At 47.6% G+C, this 19,448-nt stretch overlaps 1 protein-coding gene across 2 annotated transcripts in view; it reads left to right on the top strand.

Annotated features, from left to right (window-relative positions):
- Nucleotides 1-7,824: 7,824 nt before the first annotated feature.
- LOC8038243 (coatomer subunit beta) overlaps nucleotides 7,825-19,448 on the top strand; it is a 31,800-nt gene continuing 20,176 nt past the window's right edge. The window contains exons 1-7 of one of the 2 annotated variants that reach the window (XM_029966193.3): nucleotides 7,825-8,043; nucleotides 8,776-8,879; nucleotides 9,616-9,845; nucleotides 13,256-13,425; nucleotides 14,689-14,896; nucleotides 17,387-17,524; nucleotides 18,101-18,220. In XM_029966193.3, coding sequence (XP_029822053.1) covers nucleotides 8,789-8,879; nucleotides 9,616-9,845; nucleotides 13,256-13,425; nucleotides 14,689-14,896; nucleotides 17,387-17,524; nucleotides 18,101-18,220 — 957 coding nt within the window. In that variant the 5' untranslated portion in view covers nucleotides 7,825-8,043; nucleotides 8,776-8,788. The remainder of the gene's footprint in view (nucleotides 8,044-8,775; nucleotides 8,880-9,615; nucleotides 9,846-13,255; nucleotides 13,426-14,688; nucleotides 14,897-17,386; nucleotides 17,525-18,100; nucleotides 18,221-19,448) is intronic. The other variant, XM_029966194.2, reaches the window with a different exon arrangement.

Genomic DNA, 19,448 nt, shown 5'->3' with positions numbered 1-19,448 from the left:
TCTGGCTAATCTTGGCAAACAGACTCCGCCAGCGGAGTGCGGCGGCAGGCAAGCTATAGAAGAGCGTGTCCAGGCATGCGCGAGTGGCTGCGGCCTGTTCTGCTTTTCACTGCGGTTGCTTGCTTGCATCCGGCCTGACAGGGAGAGGAGTTTCCCTACCCTCTCTCAATGCGAGGTGTATGGGCTCCCTGGGCTTTCGGATGTTTGTCTCAAGTGTGACGGAGCGATTTAGCGTTACGGTTGACCTCGCGAATTGGCAGGTCATCCGTGTTGTGTATACGGGCTGATAGTCCGATCCACTTGACAGATGGACGCGCATCAGTTATTTTGTACATGCCCAGAAGCAGCCTTTGGTAAAGTACATCCAACAAGTGAGAGGTTACGTACTTCAAGTAAAGTAGCAAGTGCAATGGCGCAATGCCCTTAAGTAAAGTACTATAAATACAATGTAATTTCAAAGTAAAGCACAATTGTAGTTTTCAACAATCTTTCATTTTGACTGGTATGCATCGTCCTAGGAATAACCGGGGGTGCATCAGTTAATTTCATAGATGGCAGCGAACTTTCGATAAAGTTAAATGGCTACAGACTTGTTGTTTTACTCAAACTGACACACTATTTACACAATCAACTTATAGGACACTTATTCGTTGACAAATCATAATTTTGTGATACAAATTTAGCAAGGCCCAATTTGGGGATTGTACTTTGAAGTCGGGCATTGAACAATCTTTGGTAAGTACAGAGGTGTGCATATCTTGGAAAGTACAAGTAGGGTGTCACAAATGAAAATTTACACGGTCTTTTTTACCGCGAAAATAAAGTAGGCATCCCCGAACGCTTATTTTCCGCCCAAAGGTAGAGCTAGAGGTCACAACCAGATGCCAAAGTTTCAGCCCGATCCGATACCTTAATCAAAAGTTATAAATAATTTTCTGAAAATTTCAATGGGAAAATGGAGCCCATTTTCGCCCGTTTTCGGTTCCTGGTGCCATAGAGCCCCATGTGTTTGAAAACTCCGTCGGCCGCCATTTTCCCATTGAAATTTGGCATCTGGTTGTGACCTCTAGCTCTACCTTTGGGCGGAGAATGAGCGTTCGGCGATGCCTAGTTTCTTTTTGCGGTAAAAAAGACCGTGTAAATTTTCTTTTGTGGCACCCTGTACATACTCAGAGAATCCACTACAAACAAAGTACAAGTTTTCTAAACGTACTTAAAGTAGTGCTTTAAGCAAAATGTACTTAAAGACTTTTTTTTTCAGGTTGGGGGGGTGGGGGGGTGTTCTGAGGTGCTTGCATGTCCCTGACTGGGTGCGGGAGGGGGGGGGGGGAGGGGGGTTCAAAAAGCACGTGTGTATCATAGCGTCTACTGGATTTTGAGGTTTAGGAAGGGGAGGGGCCGAACTGCCCCCCCCCCCCACCCCCACCCCCACCCCCCTCGGCTAGGCCGCTGATGCCCAGGGGCAACTTTGAAAACCGACTAAAATTTTGCTTGCCTTCGTTTCATGAGAAATACCACCAAAAGTTGTCCCTTTGAGTACAGCCGCACGTACAATTTAAGAAGAGGTCAGTTCAACAATGCACGTTGGCCAGTGGCATAGCCAAGAATTTCTTTTTTTTTTTCGTGTGTGTGTGTGCGGGGGGGGGGGGGGGGAGGAGGGGGGTGGCTGAGGTGGCTGGGATGTTCGTGACTTGGGGTGCAGAGAAGAGGAGGGGAGTTCAAAATGCATGTGCATAATATACACCGCTTTAATGTTTACAGAATCACAGTCCTGCGTGAGAACTTCACAGCCCATCTCCTGCATGGTCACGGCTTCGGAAAGCGAGCGAAACACGCGCATTATGCACGAGCTCTGAAGATGGCACGGACCAGAAGCCCGTTTTTGAAGGGGGCGGGTGGGGGGGGGGGGGGAGGGGGGGCGGGAGGGGGGAAGGTGAAGCCCCATATGCCTCCCCAGTCTCTACGCCACCGGCGTTGGTTAGGTTCACTGCGCGCGGCTGCAGCCCCAGTGTGCGCATTTTGCACTGGCAACCGCGTGCTCGTTTAGCAGCACGACGCATACGAAGTCGGGTGCCATAGCATTCCGCGGTTGATGGGTTTGCAGACGCGGTGGACGTAGCCAACGTGAATGATCTAATTAACTGTCCTAAATTTAATCTTTATTAATTTCATTTCAGAGTTCCAAATATGTCGCTATTGAAATCGTACGTTTTTATCTGTGTCTAGTTCAACAGTTTAGAAGGTTCAGAACGCGATCTTCGGCCAGGCACCCGGGTCTAATGCAATGTTGTTGGAAGTTCTTGGAAAGGGGGAAGGTGGCAGGGTAATTCGAAAAAGCACCTGCTAAAAAGAAAAGCAACAACATCTAAGTGGAAGTGCATCTAGGCATTTTGGCGGCACTGCCCCACACACTGACAACTGTATGGTGCAGTTCCAACAAACAATGTTTGGCGTCCCACCTTTCTAGACAGCAGTTACTAGCTCTAACCGCTTCGAGTAATCTTCGCTTATCCCGCCAGTTTGAGAGAGGACTGTTTGAGTTATTTGAGCATGCAGAAAAGAGGGTATAAAAAGTGAAAGCCGTTTACAACTCCCTGTAACGCCGAATTAGAGCTCAGCTCTTGAGGAGGAGGAGGGAAGGGTACGGGGGGGGGGGGGGGCGTGACCTGGGAGGTCACGTGACGATGACGATGATGTAATCAGTGACGTCACTGATTACGTCATCAGTGACAATGACGATGCGGATACTGATGACGTCATCAGTTACGTCCCTGATGACGTCATCAGTGATGATGACGATGCGGATGCCGGTGACGTCACTGATGACGTCATCAGTGACGATGACGATGCGGTTGCCGGTGACGTCATCAGTGACGATGACGATGCGGATGCCGCTGATGTCGTCAGTGACGTCACTGATTACGTCACCAGTGACAATGACGATGCGGATACCGATGACGTCATCAGTTACGACCCTGATGACGTCATTAGTGATGATGACGATGCGGATGCCGGTGACGTCGTCAGTGACGTCACTGATCACGTCACCAGTGACAATGACGATGCGGATACCGATGACGTCATCAGTGACGTCACTGATGACGTCATCAGTGACGATGACGATGCGGATGCCAGTGACGTCGTCAGTGACGTCACTGATGACGTCATCACTGATTATGACGATGCGGATGCCGCCGACGTCATCAGTGACGATGACGTCATGGGGGGTGACGTGACCTCGGGGGGTCGCGTGACCTCGGGGAAGGGTGTGGTCACGTGACCTCAAGGGGAGGGGGTCACGTGACCTCAGTTGAAATCACGTGACCCCCCAGGTCACGTGACCCCTGGCGGGGGGGGCTCGCGCGGTACGTTATGGGCACAATGCACCGCGCGATTACGCCGACGGCGATGGCGATGGCGACGCCGCTCAAGCCGGAAACGGCCCCTAAGAGCTGCGCTTTAAAACTCCCTGTAACGCCGAGTTGGAGCGCAGCTCTGAGGAGGAGGAGCGAAGGGTACTGAGGGGAGGGTATATTCCTCCTCCCTCCTCCTCTCTCGTGATCCTGCCTGCTACTCCTGAACGAAAGGTCTCCGGTTCGAAGCCGGCCGAGGGACAAGAGATAAGAGTCTTTTAAAAGCATTTTTCGGAGTAATGAAAATTCGGATTCGTCTCCCCTGCTCATCCTCCCTGCTCCTCTCCTTTCTCCTCCGCCCCTCGCGAGGGTCACGTGATCTCGGGGGGGGGGGGGGGGGGGGGGAGTCACGTGACCCCCGGACCTGGGGGTGTCGTGTGACCTGGGGGAGAGGGTCACGTGACCTGGGGCGGTCACGTGACCTCACGGTTACGCCGACGGCGACGCCGCTCAAGCCGGAAACGGGCGCCTAAGAGCTGCGCTCAAAGTGAAAGCGTTTACAAATCCCTGTAACACCTAATTAGAGCGCAGCTCTTGAGGAGGAGGAGGGAAGGGTACCGAGGGGGGTCACGTGACCTCAAGGAGGGGTCACATGACCTCGGGGGGTGGGGGGGTCACGTAACCTCGGGGAGGGGTGGTCACGAGACCTCGAGGGAGGGGGGTCACGTGACCTCGGGGGGAGGGGTGTCACGTGACCTCGGGGGGAGGGGGGTCACGTGACCTCGGGGGGAGGGGGTCACGTGACCTCGGAGGGAGGGGGTCACGTGACTTCGGAGGGGGGGTCACGTGACCTCGGGGGGACACGTAACTGCCCCCTTCCCGAGGTCACCGAAGGTACCCGAGGTTCTCCCGAGGTCCTTGGGGGAGGGGGGGGGGGAGGGCTCGCGGTTACGCCGACGGCGACGGCAACACCGACGCCGCTCAAGCCGGAAACGGGCGCCTAAGAGCTGCGCTCTAAAAAGGGAGTTAAAGGCAATTTATAAATGTAAAGGTGGTTTTGAACGTCAAGATTGGTTATCTAATTGTTCTAGCAAGCAAGGAAACCTAGTTCAGTGCCAATGATTACCTGCTCTCCCTTCAACTCATCTATGCAGCCTATAGGGAGTATCCACTGGCGGCCATAGCTGTGTGCGCGAATTCTGAGCGCGTGCTGATGGCGAGCTCCCACAGTTCTTTTGCAACGTGCATTCCGCACCATCAAGAGTGCCGGTCTTAGCAGCCTATTGATGTGAGCTCGTTCTGAGCATGCGCTCTAAACAGCACCCACAAATATGGCGGCCAGTGAATACTTCCTATATGAAACACAACCGAAAGTGCATAGACTACTTCCCTAAATCCCTGCGAGAGGCCTGAAAGCAACACTGCGCGCGTTGCGCTCTGGAAACTAGTTGGCCAGGGAGGAGAGCGGCATGGTTTTGGTTTCGATCCACACGTCAAGAAGGGATCACACACAGAGCATGGATTATAAACAGCCGTTATCTCATGTTTCCTGGTCCTGAGCGCATCGTTTTGGGTCTCTAAACTAACCTAAATGGCCAGACCTTGAAGCTTCAGCACAACTCGAACCATACGTAAAGCTTGTCTTGACACATGCTTGTTTATTTTTGTACTCGAGCCTTCCTGTTAGCGTTTCGAGGTATGTGGACGAACCAGTGCTGGGAATTTCGACGCTGCGAAGCTCGGGGATCTTGCTTGTGTACGGGTCAACACGCTGTAACACCCAATAAGTTTGCGTACACCAAGCTCGCAACTTTACATAAGTGTTGCTGGTCAGCAAGTTTGTTACTTGTTTTATGCATCCATTGACGAACTTAGTTTTTTTTTTTTCAATAACTATTTTTCTTAATACGCCCGAGTACGCGAGGTAAAACTGGGAGACGCCGTTGAAGAGCTAAAATCGAGCACTTCTTATCCTTTTATAGCTGTAATGACCCGCAGCACTGCACGAAGTACACGCTTCGATTCGACTAATTCAATATCGCATGAAGTTATCCTGCAATCATATAGGCACATTCACACATACAAACCGTCTTGAAGAAAGCAACAGTCGAGCGCTTGCGTGAAGAATGTGGCACAGTTCGGCGGACAGCACGGCGCGACGCGTGAACCTCTATGCGGTGCGCTAAATTAACTAAAGAATGCGCATTCGTCGGTTGTAATGGCCGTAAGATTTGTTATATGTTTGCTTTCTTCCTGACTGAGTATGCTGAGATAATTTCAGAACCACCGTTCAGACACAGATCTTGGGCGTCGGTAAAGGCTCATCCAAAAGGCTTCGCGAGGGGTAGGGGACGCTTGTTAGGGACTCCGTCGCAGCTAGCCGATCTCAGCGTTTGCGAAAACTTAATCTAATATCAGCATAAAATTTGAGTCGGAGAGATATAATGACACGAGGAGGGCTTCACGGTAGGTTCTGTGCAGTAGTGAGCTCGAATTTATCGCGTTTCCTTAAAAGTTCATTCGCCAACGTTGGGCTCAACTGAGTATTCTATGAGGTTGCGGCTTGTTTTGTGCTCAATGAAGTAACACGAAGCGGACGTTTGGCAAACATAATACTTGCAGGGCTGAAGGTGACCAAATTTCAATTGCGGTTCACTGGCACTAGACAGGATTATTGAAAGTGAGCTTAAAGATAAAATCGTGGGGTAAGGGTACTAATAGCGAGTTCGTTTCACACGCACTGGCACCGTTCGAGTTCTCTCCCAGAATGCATCGCACTCACAGGGTGTTGCACGGAAAACTGGACTCAAACGAACTCGCCAAATGCACCGAGTGCGGAAGACTGATGCTGCCGCCATCTATGTTGTAGAAAAGGTACCGACTTCAAACCGAAACTAGCGCCTTTCTGATCGGAGTGATGCGTGGGAATGCGTGAATGCAGTCGCTACCAACGTTTATCTACAAACGTTGGTCGCTGCAACCTGTAGTTTATAGTTGCGATGACTTCAAGCAGCTCGGCTGCCGTAGAGATAGTTACAGACGGCGTAAATTTCCGCAACCAGCTGTCTACAAAGCAGCTGGTTCCGATCTTTCAATTGTTATAACCGTTTACACTGAAGAAAACTGATGATGCTGTCCGAGCACAAGCATGATCCGTTTGAGCATGGTATTATGCGTGAACCGCTGAAAGGGTGCGGCTTAAAACTAGCCTGTTGGAATATCCAGCAAAACTGGGACTTTCGATTTGGATCGTCATTATAGGTGGATCAGATGATTCACCTATAATGCCTCGGTGAGGGCGTCGAGAACGAGAGCATTCTCGAACAAAACACGACGGGGCAAGTTAGCTGCATGATGATGTTGCCCAATCCTCGGGTAAAGTTACCATCTTTAGCTTTCTCTGATGCTTATTGGGCAGTCAGAGGTTTCTGCTGAGAGAGTTTTGTCGACAAATGTTAAATTTTTCACCCGCACACGGATGGTGATAGATATCTCGGGGGCCGCTTTTACGTTTGTTCTGAGCATTCCTTTACACATTGGTATATTTCAGCGTCTGTGCGGCAACAAAGCGATTTAAAACCTGCAAATAAATCACGGGTTGTCAATTGCTTCCTTCGGGAAATAGCAGACGCTCACAATTCAAGCTCGCGTTTGATTTCGTGGCCCGTGGGACGCGATTTCTATCAGAAAATCTACTTTTTTTCCGTTCGGTTCCGCGACACATTGTAGCAGACGAACCCTCGTCGTCTGCTCCCGCTCCTCGCCGGCCCCGCCGGAGCGAGGCATGACGGGATTGCATTTTGGCGCACTCCCGATTTTCTCGGTGCAGCGAGTGCATGCACGCGTGGGGTGTCAGCGCTGAAACGAACTCGGAGAGTGCAACCACTCGTGGAGTGCCGGCCGAAACGAACCCGTTCCACGCTGCGAGTGGGCACGCGTGGGCACGAGTGCCGTGAAACGAACTCGCTATAAGTCACGTCTTACTACGTTTCCATACGCAGGCACGATATCCGGCATGCCGGGAACCAAGAAAAGTGCCCCGGTCTTCCTTCTAGATCGCTCGAGGATGCTTAGGGTTTTGTACAATCGTGGGAAGTCGGACAATCGAACACGCAAGCAGCGCATTCGGTCACCGCGTGATAGCATGAATAGAAGCTCCTTAATCGAAATCGAAACTGGGTGGCCAACCAGTTCCCAGCGTGCACTGCGTGGCACTTGGCCGTGATGGGGCGCTTCAAGTTTTGGAAGAAGTCTATTGTCCTGCACTTTTATCAACGAGGTATAGGGTGCAGGCAAGTGCAGGTAAATCAAACAACTCCAATTGCGGCGAGGTTAAAATTTCGAGCCTTGCGTTGTGTTGGGTTCAAAACTCCCGGCATCTGCAACAAAATGTTTAGAATTATATTGGCTAGAGGGCGCTAGTTATCCTCTAATTTTAGCGGAGACGTCACATCGCCTTGGCTTGTGCACGCTTGTGCTGCTTGTCTACCTCATTGGCTCGTCAGGGCGCATAGAGTTATTCAGGGCGCTCGTCGTCAGCAGCGCACTACGTTTTATCGCGCTCTACATCTGTGGGAGCAAAAAGGGCGTTGTTTGAGTGGTTCGTGGTAGCTTTTAGGCACCGTTGCGTGCGTTGACGTTGCAAGTGCTGAGTTGTAACCACCCTGATTGTTGAGGCCGGAATCGACCGGTAAGAAATTTATTTCACGTTTTAAATCGCCAAACGGTTGTTCAGGATTCACTTATTCAACCTAAGGACAAGTTGTGCGGCGTCTAAAGTTTAGCGAATTTTGTTTATGAGCCACGAATGCTGTGTTGACCGTTCCGTGTCCCCAATTGCTTGCATGTGTAGCTCCGTTCGGGGCGCAATCAAACTATTATACGTTATTCAAGCTTTAACTAAGAATCTAATTATTCACAGATGTTTCGAAACAAAAAAGTGGTATAATGAGATTTCATTAGCAGTTGAGATCACTCAGAGTTGCGGTGGCATACTGTCTCTTTCATTAGTACTCGATGTCGTAACAATCCTACTTCATTTCTTTTTTTCTTTTTTGACATCAATTGATCATTTTCCCGGGATACAAACAATTATTTGTACCCGAATGGACGAAGATGCCTGATGAATGGCTGTGTGAACATATCCTGTTTGCAGGAATCACTAAAATTACACGAGCTGCTTCTGTCTGTTTTCTCTAGTAGCACCTAACCACCCAACTTGCACACTTTAGATTTCTGTAAACTTGTGTCTATCATTTTTTTTTTTTATTATAACAACACCTTGGGAGCTATGGTTAGATAGGTATCCAAGACGCCACTTTTACTGTTGACAACACCGCGATGAAGTAGCAATGAGGCACAGGCCCGTGCTACCAAGAATTTGTTTAACTTACAAGTTTTTTTTTCTCCTTAAACGTTTTAGAAATTCTGCGAAGATGGCGTCGGCAGATCAGATCTGCTACACCCTTATCAACATACCAACAGACTTGGAGCCTCCAAATGAAATGCAACTTAGAAACGATCTGGGTGAGTCTGTCTACCAGTGCTCTCATTGACCTTGCTGATCATGGAACCTTGCTGAAGCTGAACTTGTTCATTTGAGGACTGTTTGAAATAAACTATGCTTCGCCGAACGCTCATTCTCTGCCCAAAGGTAGCACTATAGGACCGAACCAAATGCCAAAGTTACATGCTCGAACCAATATCGAAAGTTATGTGATTTTGTGAAAATTGCGGTGGAAAAATGAGGCCCATTTTCGGCCGTTTTTGGTTTCTGGCACGATAGAGCTGCATGTATTCAAAAGCTCTGTCGGCCGCCATTTTCCCATTGAAATTTTCAGAGAATCACTTATTGCTTTTGAATTAGATATTGTTTCGTGCTGAAACTTTGGCATCTGGTTCATACCTCGAGCGCCCTTTGGACGGAGAATGAGCGTTCAGAGACGCATAGGTATTCTTTATGGTGAAAAAGAACCCTGTACATTTCTTTTTGGAACATCCTGTACACAACCTTATTATACCTCTTATAAAAAGATAATTCCACAAATATTTACTGGAAATTTATAATTGCTGCAGAAGATACTGCTACGGCACAAGGCTGAAGCTGTCGTCTGCTTCACACTGGCAGAGCAGACGACAGTAAGTTACCGCAAGGCAGTGTTATGTATCAAAAAAGGAGCTAGAATTTTCCTTCTCATCATTTTCCTCTATTTTCTGGTAAGGATTGTTGCATCCTGAATGATTCTGATCTCTCGCTGAACAGAGAAAGGGGACCTGAAGACTAAGGCCGAGGCGCTGAAGAAGACGATCCATCTGATGCTGAATGGAGAGAAATACCCTTCCCTGCTGATGACCATCATCCGCTTCGTGCTTCCCCTCCAAGATCACACGCTGAAGAAGCTGCTTCTGGTCTTCTGGGAGATTGTGCCCAAGACAACTCCGGATGGCAAGCTGCTCCATGAGATGATCCTGGTCTGCGACGCTTACCGCAAGGCAGGTGGAAAAAACAAAACACAGCAGTAATCGAAGTCAAAAATACGTGATAGCCCTTGAAGACAAGGACAAAAAGGAGGAGAACTGGATACCACTATACTTGGTTTCAGCTTCAGTTTGAGCGCAACCAAAGCTACGTGTGGCCGGAGCCAATCACACGCCGGCAATAGGTCACGCGATCTCGCCTGCACTTTTGTATCACTCCGCTGCGCCGCTGGTCGTCTGCGCCGCCCGCGCTCGCCGAGTATTTCGTCTGCTACAGGTTTAAAAAGTGCCCTTTCACATTCTGAAATTTAGTCACAGGGGATGTCAGTACGTAGGCTGGCTGCTGGCGTCTGTGTCCGAGCTTTCCACCAGTTCAGCATTTCGGCATAGTTTCGAGATGTAAGTACACATTTCAAGGTGCCCAATGACCCGCCGTTGATGTTTCCGTGTGTTGTCTGGATATACCAGTCCTTTCCACCTGCTTCTCGGCATTCAATGTGATCGGCAGGTACAGTGGTGCCCTGATTTCGCCGCTTATCAGTGAATTGTAGGGGCCCGGACGCTTTTCTTGTTTACAACGCATCCGCAGTACGACGCGGCCGGGGTCTCCTGCTGAATTGGAAAGTAGACATTCATCAGTACCTCTCGCGCCTGATGCCCAAACATGCCTTTGCGAAAGGCCGTTTGGAAGCGACTCGGTGAGGAAAGCAGCGAAGCACATGATTCGGCCATTACGGGAACAAAATCACACAGAAAAACCGAGCGCTGGAGCAGTGTTGCCAGCGGATGTATGCCGTTCACCAAACCACATGATTTTACATATTAATAAAAACATAAACTTCAGATATTTAGTTCCGTTAGTTGCAAATCCTTCTCAGCAGTACACGTCTGGAATGTCGTGCAATGATTACACACGGAACAGTTATTTTTTTAAATTACTTTTGCAGACTACTTTGTGGCACGTAGGAATGCTCTTCTCGAAGTTGCGAACCGTCCCTCAGCCTTTGGCTGCGCTCGGATGGAAGCTGAAACAAAGTACAGGACCCTTGTCTTCGAACACTATCATTTATTCTCAAATTCAGCGCCAGCTTTCCCAACGATCAGCACTGTTCGGTAGGTGAAGCTGGTAGGAAGGGCTTGTTAGGATTGGATGAGTAGATGTATAATACAGTGTAAGCCACTTACAACGATATCACATATAACAATGAAACCGCTTTTAACAATCAGTTTATAAGAGTTTCTAGACTAAAAACGATCAATTTCCAATCTATATACCACAATAATCGGTTATAACGATTGAATTTTTGGGTTTTCTCATTATTGTTATGAGCGGATTCCACTGTATTGGCTACAATGAACTCTCACTTGAACAAACTTCAAGGGTCCCAAGAGAATAGTTCACTTAACTGAAAATTCACTAAACTAGGTATATTCTCTAGAATATAGAACAGCATAGGGTACAGCATAGATTGAGTCAAAAGTGTGAAATGCAATTTATGGAGTCATGTACATCTATATATACAAAGTGCATAACATTTACGTTGCTGCCTTTCTCGTTCTGAAAAAAAAAAAAAAAATGTAATTTTCATTTGCACCGGTGCTCTTAGAGTGCATAAAGTAACAAAGCTGTCCAGAGAGATATTTTTTTGCACTTCGTCCGGCACAGCTTGTTACTGTGACGAAGCCATACCGCAACAACATCGTCCACTGGCTCGAAATATCCCGTGCAGAGTCGTTTCCTGTATGGATTGAATGCAGTTTCTCCTTCAAGCTTCAACTTTTGCTTCACTATCGTTGACAACATCGATGGTGGAATCCCATAGTCCTTCAGAACGTCCACTTGCCTTTGACCATTGTCCAGACTCTGAAGGATTTTGAGCTTGTCTGATAGAGACAACCCCTTCCGTTTTGTCGTAGTCATTATGAAAGTGGGTGCACAAACTGTCGTCCTGCTGCTGTTGCCCAAAACTAAGATGGCCGAACAAAACCGATGACAAAAAAACCAAAAAACAGACACACCTTTTGGTTCGTTTTCGTCTACTACACCACCGCTTTCCTCGGCAGTGCTGTAAACGCCAGCGATGATATGCCGCCGCTGCAGAGGCTGCGGCGGTGGGGCGACGGGCATTGGCTACGACAGCACTGCAGAGCACAAAACTTTGCTGAACTGATTGCAAAAATAATCCTGGGTCCACCGATCAAGTTCTTTGAACTGAACTATTCGCTATTTCGAAATTCGTTTTTGGTTTAACTGAAACATTTTTCCATAGAATGCATAGGAAAACCGCGGGGGATTTTTTTAAAGTTTGTTATTCTGAAATATTCGTTAAACCAATGTTTGCTCAAGTGAGAGTTTACTGTATAGCTTTCGTATTGGGTGGTAGCTTGCGCCGTCCAGGGACCTCTTAGAATCCTCAAAGTTGCCATACAAGGGCTCCTTCTTAGATGCTGAAGAAGCTAAGCCCCTCAGCAAAACATTGGCTATCAGTCTGAGGCTTACAGAAGGTTCCTTTCAAGTCGCGTCACGGCAAGTCTTTCTGGCCATGCCTTCTCCGGTTCTTTTTGCTCATGTTAGCATGATGCCATCTTCATGATGGAAGTCTTGCGGAACCTTTCTCTATCTCTGGAGACATCCATGATCGCAGTTTGATGAAACATTGTTCGCTGGTTTCTTAAAGGGGTGATGCAACAATTTTTGTACTTTCAGTAAATACCTCTTAGAATTATTCCTTTACATTCATAACCTGTTTAGTTTATTTTCTGTAGACAATCGCAGATTTGGCAAAAACTATCAGCATTCACCCCCTTAACTCGCAACCACAACAAGCGGCCACTTGATCCAAAGCCGATTATAAGCCGCCAGCGTTTATCATAGCCACGCGCTGAGCTCCGCACATTGTTAAGGTTTAGCTGTTCCAGTCATCGCTGCTATTGGGACCGAGCCACTTGCCGAATGCACGTTGGGGCATTGATTGTAATGAGCCCATGTCGGATGCTCTTGCAGTGCTCATGTCCACCGTATTAGCTAGATTTAAATTTCTAAATTTCGTAATCGCCGGGACCACAAAGCTTGATGACGAAATTCTGGTGATTGCATTGTTGACAACACCATCCTCACAACTTCGTCATCATGTTTTATAAAGAAGAGACTGAAAAGAAACGTTCGCTTTTATTCCTACAATTATGTGGCGACAAAGAAGCCTCTTGGTCATTCGCGTTGTGTGCGAGTATACTTGGATCCCACTGGTGTCAGTAAGCCTGTAAGAAGTGAGAAAAACTCCTATTCAATATTGTTGCATGGTTTCTAGACGCTTTTTTGAAGATGCTCCTGCTGGCTATCCTCTTGCACGGCAGTGTAAACAGTCGTAGCTGCTTTCGATAATTCTCGCACCCCGTTTTCGTTTGGCAATGCTGAACTGATGCAGGACCTTCAGCACCCGAACGAGTTCATCCGCGGCTCGACGCTGAGGTTTTTGTGCAAGCTGAAGGAGGCTGAGCTTCTGGAGCCGCTGATGCCTGCCATCCGAGCCTGCCTGGAGCACAGACACTCCTACGTGCGGCGCAACGCTGTCCTCGCCATCTTCACCATCTACAAGTGGGTGGAGTATCAATGTTTACCTCTTTGCTTGTCGACCCTTTTTGTGAAAGTTTTTGCACATTGAAGCATGTAGTAGGTCACGGTGTGACACTGAATGACAACAATTAGGGCATTTAAAGAATTGTGATTTTTATTGCATCATTTGCGTTGCATTGTCTCACGGTGTTTCTTTGCTTTTCACTAAAAACGCAGTGGAGAATTTCAACGACGCATGCGGATTTTGTGTATCTATAACGAACGCTGACTTATGTTACCACATTTGGGTACGGAAGTCCTATGTTTAACGAGTCTTTGTTATTCGTTAAAGTCCAATCTTAGGTGACATTTACTTGCAGAATTTCCTTGGTCAGAACTTAAACCCACAAATGGGGTTCAAAACACCAATTTTTGCCGATTCTTCCCCCAAAATATGTAAACATCTTTTTTTAGATCCATTTGAAAAGAGAAAAAAAAAAAGATGTTTGGTAGCACAGGTAAAGGCAACAATGATGGGGGCTAGAAATTTGGTGGTAAAATGAACTAGCCAAAACGATCCCAAGTCTCAAACTAAGTTTCCTTTGTGCAAATCATTTTTATGGAAAGCATTTTTTATTTTTATTTGTAACCCTAAAATACAGTTCAAAGTTTCAGAATCTGAGAGAGTTGTGTCAAAGAGCCGAAATGCTCATTCGTGTTTCAGTCTAAAATTCCAAATTCAAACCTTGCACAATGAGCTCTACATGTAAATGATGGCCCATCCTCCGTTCTAGCGTAACTTCAGAAAAAGTTGATGTTAGGACCCTGTCGGGCCAACTGGAGCGAAGGAGCGTATCACGAGACAGCTTTCCTCGGGACGACCGCACTCTCATGACGCATCATAATGTGCCTCGCTACAGCTTTCTGATTGGCTCGCTGGGGCCATAGCTTTCACTGTCTGCCAGGTTGTGTGTGCGTGGGAAGTGCTTCCAACCGCTTCTTACGCGAAGACAGACTTGCCGCCCCTCGTTGGCTAGCCCTGAACACTTCAGATCTGCATATGTGTTATACAACATTCTTTCTTTGTGTGCTTGAAGCAATTCTGGCGATACTGCAAGGTACCATTTTTTCCGAACGGTGCATAAATTTGGTCCCACAAATACTGCAGAACGTTCGGTCCAGTTTTACATGGGTCGGTATTGTTCTATTGCCACCTGCTAGGCAGTGCTCGAACGTTAATGTGAAAACCAATCTTAAGTTCTGTACATTGTGTGTCGTCCGCTTGCCTCTTTTTGCACGGTCCAGGAGCTTCGACTTCCTGATTCCGGATGCGCCGGAGCTCATGTCCAACTTCCTGGAGACGGAGATGGACATGTCGTGCAAGCGCAACGCCTTTATGATGCTGATCCACGTCGACCAGGAGCGAGCGCTCAGCTACCTGGACTCGTGCATCGACCAGGTCCACACCTTCGGTGACATCCTGCAGCTGGTCATCGTCGAGCTCATCTACAAGGTGAGTTTTGTCTTTTGCTCGTCCGAGGCCCGGCTTTGCCCGCTCCAATCTAGGGCTGTTCACTAAGGAGCGAGTCTCTTTGTCTTTGTTACATTTCAGAAGCTCTACTAATGCTACGATTGCATGCGCACACCTTTTTCGATTACCATAAACTCCCGTAAAAACGCCCGCCGGTTTTGGAGAGAGAAGTGGTGGAAAATGTCCGGTGGGCGATCTTTGGAAATGAGACGGCAGAAGTTTATAAAAAATTACCGAAAAACAGGCACCCACTATTGACCACATGGAGGAGAAACTGATACCGCAGATCGAAGACACGGCAGATTCACGTTTCTTGGTGTGACAAACACTTGGAAACTTGCTACAAGCTTCTCTCTGTCAAGGGAACCGATACCGCAGTTCGCAGATGCAAAAAATTAATGTTTCACGATGCTATAAAGACGCGGGAACCCTCTACAAACTTGCATGACTCGGTAACCAATATTGCAGGCGCAACTCACGAACATAGCTGATTCGGGTTTCGTGGTGCGATAAACATGCGAGAACCTGCTCTGAGCTCGCTTCTCGCACATACCGATACCGCAAATCGTGTGGCTGATCCGTCTGAAATTGGGGATGGGCGACGAAGCTTTTTAGCCTATAGATAATTTGCCAGAAAAATGGGATAAGCAATGTCTCGCGGGAAGGTGTCCATACGGAATTGTATGGTAGTGCTAGTGTATGAGCTGCAAGCAAGCTACGTCTCCCCTCCTTTTTCTTTTACTTCTTCCAACTGCACCTACCTTGCCTAACTTAGAGTAGCCAACCAAAGCAGGCAGCCTTGGCTAATCTTCGTTTTCTCCTCCTACAACCAGGCACTGGTCAATCAAGGCGTTGCATGAATTCACTTGAAGTGTTTACCCTGTGCCTTGTTGAGTTTGGCCGTCTTTTCTATGCATCATACAACCCGTCTGGCAGTTGGTTGTGTATGTGTATGGTTTGATCTGGCCCCCAGTGGTTATCACCGGATCGGGGCCATGATAAACACTTGTGATGCTGCCATTTTATAGTCATCGATAAACTAGAAGCAGTTGTCCAGGTGTGGGTGCAATGCACTTCCATAAAATGGTTTAGGCAGGGCATGGAAAGGCTGCCACACAGGTGGTGCAAGTGCATTCAGCTCCAGGTGAAGTATGTGAAGGAGGTGGACGTATCTACTGACCTCTAAGCGACTGGTATCTGTAGCAAAAACATAAAGTTTAAATCAGTGGTATGCCCCTTATACCTATTATAATGTCGATTGAATTGTATCGCAATCTGAAGGTGCATTTGTGTCACATTATACTACAGCGGAAAGTTTGGTGGTTATGCCTTTATATACTTGACTTTTCCCTTGAGGCTGAAAGAAAAGTTTGTTTCGATTGTCCCATTTTAACTTGTTGTCTTTAGTATCTGGTGCAATAGAAATACTGAACAAGCGCCCACCGAAATTGGGAGATTATCATGGAAACTTAAGGGATGGGTACTTGCTAGATCCAAGAGCAAAAATGCATAAGAAGCACACAGTCGGGTGGGCCCTTGCTTGGTCCGGCCACTGAATTCAGAATGGCCGTCGTTTTAGTCGAGTGAATGAACAAGTAAAAACAATGTAGACATTTATTTCCCCAACAAAAAAGGGCTCTACAACGCTCAACACAGTTTTTGCATCGGCGGCACTTTAGCACAAGACGGCGCGACCATTCCCAGGACTAACCATTTTCACAATTTTACTGTCCGAAAACAGACGACAGACCGCGGCATGTTCGTTGAGATCAACCCGTTTGACGTAGAAAACAATTCCGAATGATCGACCCCACTCTTGTTGACCGAGCGCGCCGCTCAGTTACACTGTTGATCGCTTCCACAATTTTCCAGTTGCAGCCGTAACTCGCGCGCACATGCTGCCATGGTTGATTTGGCTTGACTTGGCCTGGCTGCTTTGTGGCCTAATTTACTTGGTGGTTGTGTGGGAAAAAAAGATAAATGTTGAGGACCTTTGTGGGAGGGAGGGGGGAAAGGGTTTGCATTCATCATGTGATTGAATGCGGTAAATGGTTTATTGAGAAAAATTTAAAAGTGGTCGGTTACGCACCATCTAGTCCTGTCACTAAAGCCTTCGAATGACTCTTAGTTGAAACAAAAAGCAACCCATTCATCGCTAGCAGTTTCTGCCTCCTTCCGACTGTGCGCCCCATGACCCCTGTCCTTCCATTTCGTCGCTTAACCCGTGCTGTCCGCCAGTCCTGGAGATAACAGCCGCCCACAGCCACTGGGCGCTTGGTGTGTCCTTTGTGTGTTTTTGAACTTGCTTAAAATAGGGGAGCGGGCATTTTGATATGTCCTTCGATAACCTTTGAAATGCTTCATAAGTAAGGGGTAAGCGCTTATCGTGTGACATGGGCGCGCGCTTGGTGTTTTACGGCGGTCGTTATCGGCTGCGGGTCTATACGAGACGGCTTCTGTTTTCCCATCTAGGTGTGCCACGCCAATCCCGCGGAGCGTTCTCGCTTCATCCGCTGCATCTACAACCTCCTCAACTCGAACAGTCCGGCCGTGCGCTACGAAGCGGCTGGCACCCTTGTCACCCTGTCCACCGCACCCACTGCCATCAAAGTGAGTATGTCGCCGTCGCCACTACGGTGCCTGGATGTGTGTCTGACCCTGGGGGAAGATAGAGCCCCAAAGTAAGCTATACTCAGGGTGTCGACACTCCATTCCCCCGATTTTCCATGTGGGTGCCACCATCTTGGTACTCAGTCCAGTGCGATTCGAAAACTCTCTGATCATTAGATACAGTGTCATGGAATCTTGGACAATATGGATTTGCTCCGTGACGGACTGTTTCAACATAGTGCTGAGCTTCAGATGATGGGAGCTTTCGGGTCTGCGTCGCGGGTGACGGCCTTGTTTTGCATTCCCTATCATTTTTCATTACTTTCACAATTAACTAGGAACGAAGTCTAGAAAATTTTGCTTTGACAGTCTCAAAGGGCCATGCAAAGATTTTGCGGTCATAATGCTTCCCACACCAAGTCCTAAAGCGAAACTGCACTGCTTGAATGGAAAGATTGGTGCAGTGTTCTAGGATTGCCATCTCTAGTTTCCATTCCAGAACGCCAGCAATGCATTTCTGATGTCTTTCGTTCGTTCCCCCAAGCTTCTGAAAGCGTAGCCAGCTGTCCGTTTCAGGCTGCGGCGAGCTGCTACATCGAGCTCATCGTGAAGGAGAGCGATAACAACGTGAAGCTGATTGTCTTGGACAGGCTCATTGCCCTCAAGGATGTCCCGTCTCACGAGAGGATACTCCAGGTGAGAGAGAGAGAGGGCAAAGCCATTTCTAGCGGCATACTTTTGGCATAAATCATGCACGATTTGTAAGTCTTAGAGAGAAGAGACATTGGTGCTCCTCAATTAGAAGGGCACGCACTAATCTGTTGCACAAGGAGGCCTTCTCTACCTTTCTAAACAAGTTGTTCCAAGATGCAAGGGTGCGTGCGATAGAAGCTTTAGAGCATAGGTTCTCAAACTGGGTTCTTAAAACGCGGGGGTTTCCCAGACTCGTGGGTTCTCGAGCTCCCAAATTTCCTCGACCGTCTCAAATAAAATCAATTTATTTGCCGTCATGCGGTAAAAGCGCGTGACAACGAGGAACTGGGACAAAAAGCTGCTCAATTACAACGTGACGAAAGTCCCAGCCCCTATGTAAGGCCTCAAGTAAACTGTGTTTCCAGATCAAGGGGACATGCACCAGGGTAGACACAGAACTTCCATCATCATTTTAATGCTTCTAAAGCTGGGGTTGTGCCATAACTCTCAACGCACGGCGGCAGGCTAGCAGGCGCACGTGCAAAAGTGTTTCTTACTGGAGGTTGTAGGGTAAACTCCCAACCGCACATGCATGTCAAAGCGTGTTTTGTCAAATGCCATTTGGGTGATGGGCAGATCAGTTGGAAATCTGCTCTTTTCACTGGACATGCACCATCTGTTTCTTGTACGATTCTTGAACTGCCTGAAAACGGCTGGCAGGTGCCATTTTCAGCATTAGTGCATATGGCGCATGCTTTGCTCGCTTTTTGCAGCGACGTACATGCGCGTGCTGAGCCGTGGAGACCGCATGCTGGGTATTATATTTGTGAATAATGGTGTGTAAGGTTTTTTAGATAAAAGGAATGCCTGTTACAAAAATGTAAGTGCCTGCTCCAAAATTGTTTTTTTTTCTGCTACAACATTTGCTTCACAAAGCTTATGGGCAATACCATCACTGCAAGAGTTTCTTAAATTTTTTATACACATAAAAAATATACTTTCTAACCAAACCTTGATAGTTACGCTCTACATATCCTGAAGCATATATGCATGCCAAATTTGGCTGTGGTACGACAATATTAAAACCAAACATTCTTGTGCGTACACTGTGAAGATACCCCAAAATTACATAAAGAGAAAAATGTGTTTGAATATCACCATAGATGTAGTGGAACACTCTTTTGCCATAAAAAAAATAATTTTTTTTGTTAATACTTTTTGTGAGAAATTG

This window comes from Ixodes scapularis, unplaced genomic scaffold (genome assembly GCF_016920785.2).
Source record: "Ixodes scapularis isolate PalLabHiFi unplaced genomic scaffold, ASM1692078v2 PGA_scaffold4__175_contigs__length_147842914, whole genome shotgun sequence".
Lineage (NCBI taxonomy): Eukaryota > Metazoa > Arthropoda > Arachnida > Ixodida > Ixodidae > Ixodes > Ixodes scapularis.
The sequence above is the reverse complement of the archived record's forward strand: the minus strand, read 5'-3'. Positions and strand labels throughout refer to the sequence as shown.